General features: G+C 44.6%; 1 protein-coding gene across 1 annotated transcript in view; it reads left to right on the forward strand.

Moving 5' to 3' along the window:
* The first annotated feature begins 442 nt into the window (after window positions 1-442).
* The window catches only part of FKBP1B (FKBP prolyl isomerase 1B), a 46,196-nt gene continuing 34,071 nt past the window's right edge, over window positions 443-12,567 (forward strand). The window contains exons 1-2 of the mRNA XM_067294362.1: window positions 443-626; window positions 4,122-4,169. Coding sequence (XP_067150463.1) covers window positions 590-626; window positions 4,122-4,169 — 85 coding nt within the window. The 5' untranslated portion in view covers window positions 443-589. The remainder of the gene's footprint in view (window positions 627-4,121; window positions 4,170-12,567) is intronic.

A 12,567-nucleotide genomic window follows, 5' to 3' on the forward strand; every position in this document is an offset into this window, starting at 1 on the left:
AACTGATGATTTGGGGATTGATTTTTTTTTTTTTAACCTAGAACACACAGAACTGTCATTTTCTTGCTAAAACCAGAGATGAGCCCAGGGAGCGGGAACTCGAGGCACTTGAGGGTGGCCTGCTGGAGCTGCTGGCAGCCCGGCTGGCTGCTGCGGGGCTGCGGCGCTGCGGGGAGCGGGTGCGGCGCGGCGCAGCTGCGGGCCGGGGGGGCCGCGCTGGTGCCTGGCGGCGGCCTCGGCGCTGCTCCAGCGGTACCGGCAACTGCGCCCGTGCCCGAGACCTCCCCGCCGCGGCGGGCGGGCGGGCAGGCAGGCGGGCGGGCGGCCCCCTCGCCGCTCGCCGCTCCCCGCCCCTGCCCTGCATTGGCTGCGGGCGGCTGACGGGCAGCTCGGCGGGCCGCTGTCAGCCGGCGGCGGAGGGGCATGCCTGCCCGCACGGGCTCCGGCCGCCGAGCCGAGCCGAGCCGTGCCGAGCCGAGCTGAGCTGAGCCGAGCGGGGCCGTGCCAAGCCCTGCCGAGCCGAGCGGGGCCGTGCCGAGCCGAGCCGAGCCGTGCCAAGCCCTGCCGAGCCGAGCCGAGCCGAGCCGAGATGGGGGTGGAGATCGAGACCATCTCGCCGGGAGACGGTACGGGACGTGCGGGGGGCGGCGGGGCAGCGCTGCGGCGCGGCGCGGGGCGGCCGGGAGGGGATGCCGCGGCGGGGCTGCGCTGCGCTGCGCTGCGCTGCGGGGAGGGAAGGGGGGGCAGCAGCCCCGCGGCGGCGGCGGCGAGGGGGCGGCGAGGGGGCCGGGGGTCTGTCGGCGGCCGCTGCCGGCAGCTGCATCAGCCCGAGCGCGGCGGCGCCCCCCGCGCCGCCCCCGGCTCCCGCGGCCGCGCAGCGAGCGCGCACCGCTGCAAACTTTGCCCCGCTCGGCGCTGCGCGGGGGCGGCGGCGCCGGCCGCTCTCCGCCCGCGTGTGCGGTGCTGCGGCTCAGCGCGGGCAGCAGCCCCCGCTTGGCGCGGCGTCTCCGCTCCGCGCAAACCCCTGCCGCTCCGCTCTCCGCGCGGGTACGGTGTCACCGCGCAGTTTTCCGAGGAGAACGTCCTTACTGACATGCAGCCGTGTGCATCTGGGTAACAGGCCAGCTTCATCCCTGGCTAACGTGAGACCGTGAATGATTTGCTGAAGTCGATCGCAGCTTAACTTTCTTGGCCCCGTATCTTTTCTTTCTTTGTGTATGGGTTTAAACTGGCTTCTCCCTCGGCGCTGTTTAGCTCTGGGGATCAGATTCTTCTCCTGATTGCACAGATGTAAATTCAGAATACTTCCGTGAGTGTAAGAAGTATTGCAGTATAGGAAGTATGACTATAATACTCATAATAGTACTATTTAGCTATTAAATATATCAAGGCACTCTTTGTGTGCCATAGCCAAATAAGGTTATATGGATTGTTTCTTTTGTTTGCAAGTCTTAATCAAAATCGGCTGATTTTAAACATTACCGTAAAACCACAGCCAGTGGTCTTGAGAATCTCTGTTTCTAATTCAGCTGTGATATGAATTTATGCAGCTTCTTTGACTTTGCTGGTGTTATACTCACACGGTGGATTATGTGTCGCTAAGGTCTGATATTCCTTTTCTGTGGTCTATATATAACGGTTTATCATTTGAATAAAACCTGTTTTTGCAAGGGTAGGATTCATCTTGCATAACTTCTTTCAGGTTAGGTGCTTAGTCTAAAGCAGATGTCTACATTTTCTCTGCAGTCATCTTCTGAGGATAGTATGTCTTGCCTCTCTTGGGATAGGTTGGATTTATCTCAAAGCATTTCACAGAATCACGGAATAGTTAGGGTTGGAAGGGACCCTCTGGAGATCATCTGGTCCAACCCCCCTGCTCAAGCAGGGTCACCTAGAGCACATTGCCCAAGACCCTGTCCAGATGGCTTTTGAGTATCTCCAAGCATGGAGACTCCACAGCCTCTCTGGGCAACCTTTTCCAGTGCTCTGTCACCCTCAAAGTGAAGAAGTTTTTCCTTATGTTCAGATGGAACTGCCTGTGTTTCAGGTTGTGCCCGTTGCCTCTCGTCCTGTCGCTGGGCAGCACTGAGAAGAGTCTGGCCCCATCCTCTTGACATCCTCCCTTCAGATATTTAAACGCATTGATAAGGTCCCCCCTCAGTCTTCTGTTCTCCAGGCTGAACAGTCCCAGCTCTCTCAGCCTTTCCTCGTATGAGAGATGCTCCTGTCTCTTCATCATCTTTGTGGCCCTTTGCTGGACTCACTCCAGTATGTCCATGTCTTTCTTGTCCTATGGGGCCCAGCACTGGACACAGTACTCCAGATGTAGCCTCACCAGGGCTGAGTAAAGGGGAAGAATTGCCTCCCTCGAGCTGCTGGCAATGCTCTTCCTAATGCAGCCCAGGATACCTTTGGCCTTCTTTGCAAGGCACATTGGTCTTTGGTGCAAGGGCACATAGCTGGCTCATGGTCAACTTGTTGTCCACCAGAACTCCCAGGTCCTTCTCTGCAAAGCTGCTTTCCAGCCAGTTGGCCCCCAGCCTCCCCAGGTGCAGTAATTTGTGCTTCCCTTTCTTGAACTTCATGAGCTTCCTCTCTGCTCATTTCTCCAGCCTGTCAGATCCCTCTGAACAGCAGTGCAACCATCTGGTGTATCAGCCACTCCACCCAGTTTTGTATCATCTGCAAACTTGCTCAGGATGCTCTCTGTCCCATCATCCTGGTCATTAATGAAGATGCTAAACAGTATTGGTCCCAGGATTGACCCCTGGGGGACACCACTAGTGAGTGGCCTCCAGCTAGATTTCGTGCCTCTGATCACAATCCTCTGAGCCCAGCAGTTCAGCCAGTTTTCAATCCATCTCCACTTCTATTTTTCCATTTTCAGTAGGAGAAGCCCAGAAGATGGGTGTACAATAGCTGCCTGTGTTTTATATGGCTGAAGTGAAAAGAGACAACTCCCACCTCAGGATTACAGTGGTGTCCTGACTGGATACCTGCCTTTCATACTTTGTGCAACCAGCCATCCGCAGGCTGATGAACAAGGCTGTTCAGATGATGCATGGAAGCATCATCTTCTCAATTCCTTGTTACAAATTCCATTCATCATATTGCCATCGTCTTGCCATTTACTACTCGTGGTGTTTTTGGCATGTAAGCTTATGTGTTCTCTGATGTCTTATACTCTATAACGCATAACATGCTATTGTGTTAATTCAGACTACAGCAGCCAGGGAGCCGAGCAGGAGATGAACTATCTGAATCCCCAGTTTCGAGCTTTTTTGACAAGGCAGTTTGTTAATGATTAGTCTTGCGCATACTGTTAAGTTCTGTTGAGCCTGGGCCTCTCCTAGCCAACACTGCTTCAGAAATCTGAGCTAGCTGCTTTGATAGGCCATTCCTTGGCACCTAGATTAATCTGGAAAATCTCCTCCTAGCTTTTAGTGCTTTTGGCAGTATCTAGAACAGGGAAAATGGAAATGGCAATTCCATTTCTCAATGGCAAGAAAATAATTTAAGCCTTTTTCTTTCAGTATCACAATTTTAAGGGGAGCTACCAGGCTCTTACAAAAAGTCACTGCATTACTGCTTTACTGTTGCCTGAATACTGCAAAATTAAACTGCTTTTGTATATCATAATTAATTTTTGGAAAGCCCTTCCTTGCTAATTAGATATGCCCTTGTTAGAGCTGTCTTGAGTGAAAGGCATTAGAAATGTGAATAGAAATGGAATGTTTTAGAACTCAAACTATAACTTCATTTGAAAAATTTCAGCAGAAGTATTCTGAGAATTTTAAGGTTATAATCCAAGAAGCTTTAACAGTCCTTTTGCGCTTACAGAATGTGAATGCATATATGATGCATATATATATATAAAATGCATACAGAGGGAAAATTACGTTACTCTAAGGGAAGTATTATTTTGTCTTGCAGCTAAGTAGGAGCCAAACCAGAACCTTTTACCCTAAATCATACCCATTCCAGTCCTGCATGTTGATGATTTGGATAAAATATAAGTCAATACAAATAGCAATCTAATATTTTCCACTTAAAGATAAACCTGCCTAGCAATACCGATTAATCAGAGAAAATAAAAGAATAACCTTTTATAATTTTAACAGGACGGACATTTCCAAAGAAGGGTCAGATGTGTGTGGTGCACTACACAGGTAAGGCATGTTCCAAATATTCTCTTGAAACCAACTACCTTGCACTCAACAGTGATTTGTCATTTCAAACCTGGTCACTGTATTTTTGCGTTGTTCTGCCATTCATAATCCATTTTGTTATGCTCTGATGGGTTTCCTGAATATTTGACTCCTCCCTGAGCAGTTCAGACTACAGTATCTAGATATGCATGCTAGTGGATTTGCCAGGTGTAGGGTTTGATGGTGATAGGTTCACAGATGAAACCGTGGGCCTGATTCTTTAAGCCATTATAACCTAATGAAATGAAGCATGAAAGCTAATGAAATCAAGCATGAAACAGCAAAAATACTGGGTTCCTATTTTTCCAGCCTCTGATCTTGATGCAGACAATTAATGATTGTATATATCTTAGTAGCATGTGTCTGTGTACTGGCAGTAAAATTCACTCCTGTTTGAAGAGATCAATACAAGGTCTATTTAACACCTACTTTATGGACTTGTATGAATCTTAAGTGGTGAGTTAGTTAATGGAGCTGTTTATGGTGCACCTTTGCTCCTAGGGAAAATATCCTTTAAATCAGTCTGTAAAGTTATGTTTTGTATACTTATGTAAATTGTCAAACGAATGCAAAGACCTCTGCAGCCGGAGTGCCCAGCTGTGAATTGCACATCACGAGCTGCCATTTTATTTAGCCTTTTCCTTAAAATCCTGGGGAGGTGCGAATTGACAGCTACTGATTTGGGCCTACATCAGTGAGGTAATGTTTTCCTCTAGCATTCTGCATTATAGCAAAATAATCACTGATAACTCTCACTTTTTTCCAGTAAAGAAAGTTAACAAAGTAAACCTACTTGTATTTTCAAGAAGCTTTTCAGCATAATTTCAATAATATCTCTCCGTGGAAGGTTACGTGAGAGAATTAGTGCTTGGAGTATAGGAAATCTGGGTTCAAGTTCCTATTAATTTGTGTGTTCAGAGTATTTGATATGAGAATTTCTAGTCTGAATGAGAGTAGTGGGCAAGTGAACACAGGTCTCCCATGCCAGTCAGCTCTCACAGACGTTCCTCTTTTCAGGTCCTTCCTTTAGATCTGAAAATAGATGTTTTGAAGCCATTTTTTGTGAAGATGCTGAAAGATATGTTTCTGTTCCAGTACAAACTTCAAAAGTTTTCATGAAACAAAATTGCCACCTCCCACCCCTATAACTAACTGGAGATAAATTTAACCATCAGAACTGAAACAGGCAAAAAACTGATAGATGGCAATTTAGCTATGGTCTGTGGCTCCCACAAAGTACGATTTTGCTGGATAACTTCAGAGAGAATGTGAATGGTGAATATGGAGAGATAACAAGATGCTATGTACTCTTACTGATATTAGATAACTTAGATAAGGCTATCATAAGCTGGCTTTTGATATAAGAGACTTCATAAAATCAAATTAAATGAATCTCTAGCCCAAATTGTGCTTCCTCTGTATATCTCGCTGTTGGTGCTATGCAACCTCTCTAACTCTCAGATTAGAACAGACATCAGAAAAAGTTTATAATCACAGTTTCAGTGCTGTTGCGATGCTTATGTAGTCTTTGGTGGTAATATTTTTAAAGGGAGCCCATGGATAGTGGGTAAAATGATTTCTGCCTATGGTCTATAAAGCATTTGGGAAAGATGAAATATAAATGTCAAGTCTTAAAACTATTTTATCTGAGTACCATATAACTTCTTTTTATTCTGAAGCTACTCCGGATATGCCTGAGATTCATCTTGAAATGATTTCTGTCATATTTATGTGATCTTATTATGACCTCACTGTACTTAATGTTTATCCTCAAAATACTCCTCTGAGTCTGCTTTAACAAGTGGGCAGCTAAGGTACAGAGACATCCTGAGAGATATCCAGAACATCTATTTTGCCATCTAAAATGGGATTTAGGAAAAATTAAGGGCACCTAGGTGCAAGGAAACAATCCAGAAAACCTGCTTTCCAAGAGCTGCTTAATACTTGGGAGCATGTAAAGCTCAGTTTGTCCTGTGTGCAGTGGACGTGGCACCCTGAAGCTAGGCACAAATACCTGTGCAGAAGCATTCCAGCCTGGGAAGGGAACCAGGCACTGTCCTGACTCCATCAAGTTGAAGAGGGAAGGCACTTGGATCTCCAAAGGAGCCTGACCTCATTGGAGGGCTCTGAGCACAGCACTGGATCCATCATGAAACACAGTAGTTACAGCCAATTTCAGTCAAAAACATGGCCTAAAGGAGCCCATTTTATGTATAATAACTGAACAGTTATTTCAGATATGGCCAACCTGTGTTCAGTTCCCTTTTCCAACGGAGGAGGTTCACAGCTGTATTTCCCACATCCTTAACTGCAAGCATTATATTCTCGGGAAGAAAAAAAGCTGTAATTTCCTGCTGCCTCCAGTTTAAGTTGGACATTGAGTATAGTATATAGCTAAGAGTGCAAGAGCCAGGGGCAAGAAAGGGAGCAGGCAAAAGAGAGTATTTGGTTTAGGCAGTCATACAAACCTTGAAAGAGTTGTATTCCAGTCCCTGTCTTCAGGATTAATTTTGTCCTTTTTTTTATCCAGTGATTTTCCCATACAGTGGTACTTAGTCTTGACAACTCGATAGGCCCTGTAACTTCTTGCAGTGGTCCTACCAGCAGACGCACTATGTGTGTGTGATACAGCCCCTTAGCACAAACACAGTCACTTCCATGTTTCCCGTATGGGCTAGATTTGTTGAGCGTGCACAGAAAAAACATTGCCTGCCCACTCCGTATTCATGTCTTGAGAGTTTTGAGCAAAGAGGAGACCAGGAGGGGCTTGCTTCTGCCAGAGCAGATTATGAATTTTCAAGGAGATTCAAACAGTAGGCAGTGGGCTCTGTTTTACCTTTTTACCCTTCTTGCCTTCCTCCTCCATGGGTCTCATAGATGTGCATTTGCCATTTGGTGGGGAGGGACAGCAGAAGGAGCATGGACAGGAGCAAGCTGCTGCCACTACAGGAGTGAAAGGCCTGCAGCTTGCTTCTGAAGAGTCTTTTGGAAAAAGGGTATTAAGAGCAAGCTGTCTGCATGAATTGTCCTGACAGTCCATCTGCAGCAGACTGGAGGTCGAGCATCCCAACCTAATGCATGAAAAGTTTGAAGAGAACCAAAGTCTGGTACCCCAGACCCTAGGCAAAACATTAGAGTCTTGTCCATTCATCCTCAAGATCTTGTGATTTTTGCATGTTCAAGGTAGGAGTGCTCACAAAGTAGCTTCTGGTCTGATGACACCACGTGTTCCTGAGAAGTGGGAAATGACAACTAGAATCTCAAGATGAAGGAGAATCGTAACAGGGTTTTACACTTTTTTTATCAGTGCTCTAACTATTAGGCTGTTACATGTGGTGACTTTGCCTGTTTCTCTCCTTGTTCAATTAAATGCCTAATCTGAGGAGCAAGCTTTGTGGTCTGATTCCCAAGTGTATCATGATGCCTTAATGGACAAACCTAAGTTCCAGTGGCAGCAGGAGTTAAGGTAGAGCTGTACAGGAGAACAGTTTAGAAGGAACCTCTAGTTTAAGCATATCTTTTCTTTTCCCCCTTAAGGAAGTTCTTGGCTGCACTCCAGTTAGAGTAGGATTTTTGGATTACCCTTCAGAAGTCCCTAATTGTCCTTTCTGACTACATAAGGCGCCTTCGTGTCTAACTTTGGTACTGTAAATCACCTGCTAATTTTTCAGCTTTGCACAGCCTGAGTTAAGTACACAAATAGGTCCTTTGGATCATTGTGTAAGATTAGATAGGAGGACTGTGATAGAATATGAAACCGAGTCCAGCTCTTAGTGTCTGACTGAAGAGTGTGATCAGATTCATGTATGTTTTAGCTTTGTTAGGAAATACAACATACCTAATTATTTCCTCTTACCATCCAGCATCTATGTTGTGTCTGAAAAGTTACCTGATACAATATTAAAGTAATGGGATTAATAGATACAGTAGTGTGCTGGCACTGAAATGCATTTCCAGCAGCAATGGTTTATGTCATGTTTTTGTCATAGATTTCCTTGAGCAAGCTTCTGAAAGCCTTTGGCAATCTGCTTACTCCTTCTGTTTTCCATCTGCAAAATAATAGTTGTACTTTGTCCGCCTTGTGTAGATAGATGATGATGGGATATTAACTGCCTCCTCCTATGTGCCTAACATTATGGGGTCCTAATCTTGATCGGGTCTTTAGTTTGCATTGTAGTAGTGATAGTAATACAAGTAAAAATTACAGTATCATTAGTTCTGGAGCGTATCAACAGCACTGGAGCATTTTCTGCAGTTTTGTTTCCTGTGATTTAAATTTCTTAACTTTGGGAACATGAATTAGTAGTGCAGAATTATCAAAGAAGGTTTATGAAGATGATGCTAAATGTGACTGGCAGTTAGAAAGTCCCCTAAATGTGACAAAACCTGTGTTGTGGTTGGGAATGCTTTGTCGTAAAACCTCAGTCTGGAAAGACGAGTCCCGTTTCTGGCCCTCCTGCTGAATGATGGTGTGCCCTCAAACAAACGTTACTTCTACAGGTCCCAGACCTGCCCTTAATAGTATGAGACAGCTCTTTCTCAAGTTGTTCAGAGCTGACGTTCTCTTGTGTTGTCCCAGGTAGCTTGTGGCAGAAACGAATTCTTAGCCTCTTCATCTTTTGTTTTGCCCACCCATAAATCTGTGATAACAGTGCAATTACCCTTTTTAAGGAAAAACTAGATGTTCAGTATTTGTAGAGTGCTGGAACAGACTTCTTGGAATGATACTATAAAGGCACATTAAATTGTTAGTTATTTATTAAACTAAACTTCTATGAGAGAAAAATTTCTATGGACTTTTTTAGGTCTAGGCAATGAGCACAAAATTCCACCAAATACTGGGAAATTGATAGTTTTCTTTTTCTTTTTTTTTTGTAAATGCTTAAAATGGAATCCTCTGTTGAAGTAAATGAATACTGCTCCATTTACTTCAGATGAGCTGTACAGATTCGTTCTGTTTTAAGAAATGGGCCTTTATTTAAAGCTTTATTTAAACTAATGATTAGTTGTTCTTTTCCTAGTGATCTGGGGACAGACTTGTGTCATCTTCTTTTTTCCATACGTTACCAAAATTGCTTTATATTCTTTTTTTAGCTTTGGCAAGCGTGTACTGTTTTAAGAGTTATGCCTGTGTCTGTGAAACTGAAAGCCTTTTTTTTTTTTTTTTACTTTTTTCTAATACCAAAAGCAGACTGCATAGATGCAGTTTAACAGTAATTTATAGAACATGCTTGACTTACCATGATTAAAAAGAAAAAACCTTTTCCATTTAGCACAATACAAATATAATAAAATTCCCTTGAAATAATTCTTGCCAAAAAGAGAACAGTTTTCTGCCTATTTTTCTTGGATCAAAATCAACCCAGTCTTAAGTGTAGGTAATAATAGCCAGAAATTCATCTATACAGACATATTCTCAAAAAGGCTAATGTAAATCCAGAACAATGTCACAGAGTGTCATATACTTGTCCATGAACCTGAATATCTGTATGACTGGCTGTACCTTAGTGTAGTGTATTTTGTCCAGGGTAAGTACAAGTATGCTATTTCTCTCCTCCCGTTTCCAGACACATGCATGCAACTTCAGTGAGAGTCATGCATGTGTATCTGAGAGGAAAATTGAACTAACTAAGGAATTTAATCAAAATTCTTTGTCTCCAGGAAGTTGTCTAGGTGGTTTTGGAAGAGGATTGTGAACACTGCAATTAGAGCTATCATTAATAAGAATTGTATTGTAACAGCCATTATAACTGAACATTGAATTATAGCCAGCTAAATCTTGCTTACCTAGAAAGAACTTAATTGTTTTATCGAGCATGTTCCCAAGATATATTATACCAGAAGAGCATGATGTCTGTCCATATTTTGGAGCCTGCCAATTTTCTGTATTTTTTACTTAAAGTAATCTCTTCAGATTGCCCTGGCTTGTCAAGATGAAAGCCTTTTACTACTTTAAAATTCCTTGTGGCAGCTAAGCCCTTGTGAGCATGTATCCTCTTTCGTCAGCGGATCGTAACTGCAAAAAGTCGTTTTGACTCTTGAACAAGCAACATGTTCTCTTGTTGCCCCACAGACATGATTTGCAAGTATTAAAACTCTCTCGATAAAATCAGTAAAATTTTCACCTTTGCTTATTTAACGTGGATTGGTTACCTTGGGAAATATTTTAATGGAGAGTTCAGCATGATAGTGATCGGAGTCCGGAAGCAAAAGTCAGAGGAAAAGAGATTTCTCCTATGTATCTTGCTACCAGCTAACTGACTGATTTCAGGCGTATTACTTACACCTTCACTTTTGACAGAAAAGGAGACTGTGCTTCACAAAATTGTCATGAAATTAATGATTGCAAGTACTGAGAGACTCTCTGTAAAAGGAGGCTGTTGATGTGAAAAATGATTTGATGGATAAAAAAGATTCAAAGCTTTGTAAGAAAAATGTAATAGCTTCAGCAGTTAAATTAGTGAGTTTAAACTGAACAGATCAGATTGTTGCCTAATGGAAAAGGATCAGGATGATAAACTGTAGCCTCAAGTTGCCCCGTTGTTGCTCTTGTGCACTGTACACTGTGTTCCTATGGCCTGTTCCCATCGGTTTCGGTGAAATTACTTGTGATATTAGATGTTATTTAATGTGGACAGGTGAAACAGAAAAGGAGCTTGAAATGATACAATTTAGCTATTCTTATTGGCAATCTCAGCTGAAACTATGGTTTGACTAAGTGTTGGAAGTGCCTCACCTTAAAGATGGTCCACAGGGTGATGTTATCTGGAGATCTGCTCATATCTGTCCTTTGTGCAAAGAAAGGGAAGACCTCAGGATTGTCTGTAGACACTGTGTCTCATATTCATTTAGGGAAAAGAAGGGATGAGTTTCTTTCTTGCAGAGTAAAGATTAAAAAGAGATTTCTTCAAAACAACATATACGGGCGCTTTCCCCCCAACAGGGACTTCTCCGTCAGTGCGAATACGCTCAACAATTTGGTGACTACCAGCTTCTATTTTGGAGCACCTACTAAACTCTGCCGGATTTCCTTTCATGGAGGGACATCATGCTCCATTCCTGTGTGCATAGAAACGAAATTGCTAGCAAATAATTAAACCTCCTACTCCTACCCCACAAAAGCCTGAAAGAAGTTGATTTCTAGTTAAAAACAGTTGCAAAGCAGGTTATGTAATTTAACAAAGGCTAATAACCTCTGTTCATCAAGTTTTTAAAGCTGAGAAATAATCCAAAACAGTCCCCTCTTTTAGAACATCAGATTGCTATTTTCTAATGAAATGTTTTGGCTGGACCCCGCTGGCCGTTATTTTCAGTGATGCCAACTCTGTGCCACCCTGCCTACTTGCAGCTCGTTTAGTGACTAGGGCCTGTAAAGCTTGCATCAATTTATGATAATCAGAATTTCAGGTCCTCACAAGAATGAAGTAGATTTCTAATAGATTTATGGGGGAAAAAAAATCAAAAAATTACTCCAGCAGCTGTTGGAACTGGGGCTGCCTGGTGCAGTAAATGGTGTTTGTCAATGTAAGAGTACAAGCGGTTTCTACATCATCTAAGTGAGAAACGCCATCCGCTGGCAACAGGGAGAGGCTTGTCTCCCTTTAATGACAAAACAGAGCTGACATCACCGTATTTACCGAATTAAGAAGTCTAAATTGGGAGCCTAGTTACTCCAGGCTGCCTAGAGAGCTAGCCTTCGGCTATGCCGCTCTCGCTATTGATAGGTAAAGAGTCTAGTAAGGTTCCTAAGTCAGGCAGCTCCCCCAGGCAGTTGCTGGAGGGGGTAATTTTTTTTTAATTAGACAGCATGCAGCGTCATCTCTCCGCAGCAGATACGCGGCAGCCGCTTTGCGGGTGTGTTACGCTAGCGGTCGCTGCTGGGCGGCCAGAGATCTCCGCACCTTGTGAGCTCAGCGGGTTGGTCCTAGCCCTGCGGTGATTTATTTGCATGGGAGATCCCCGGGGAAGGCCGTGGCCGAGGGGCTCCTAAAGCGCCTGCCGCTTGGCTCGGGTGAGCGATCGAGCGGGAGGCCGCGGAGGAGAGCCCCGCGGCCGCGGGAAGCGGCGGTCGGCGCTGGCAGGCGTTCTGCTGAGTCTTGCTGAACCGGCGCCGGGGGCTGCGAGGGGGCTTTACAGCCAAGGCGACATCGTTCGACTGAGATGTATTATTTAGCTCGACTTACTCAAGGGCATTATAAATCCCACTTCATTTTTTTGCGAGGCTGCTGGCTGCAGAAGTTTGCGCTCCCTTGCCCATCGCTCAGCGCAGAGGGCTCCTGGCACCTTGTAGCTGCGGTGTTGACAGGCAGAGCCGGTGCGTCTGTGTATTTGGGGCAGCCGCAGACCCGTGCAGTGGGAT

Source organism: Apteryx mantelli, chromosome 3 (assembly GCF_036417845.1).
Source record: "Apteryx mantelli isolate bAptMan1 chromosome 3, bAptMan1.hap1, whole genome shotgun sequence".
Lineage (NCBI taxonomy): Eukaryota > Metazoa > Chordata > Aves > Apterygiformes > Apterygidae > Apteryx > Apteryx mantelli.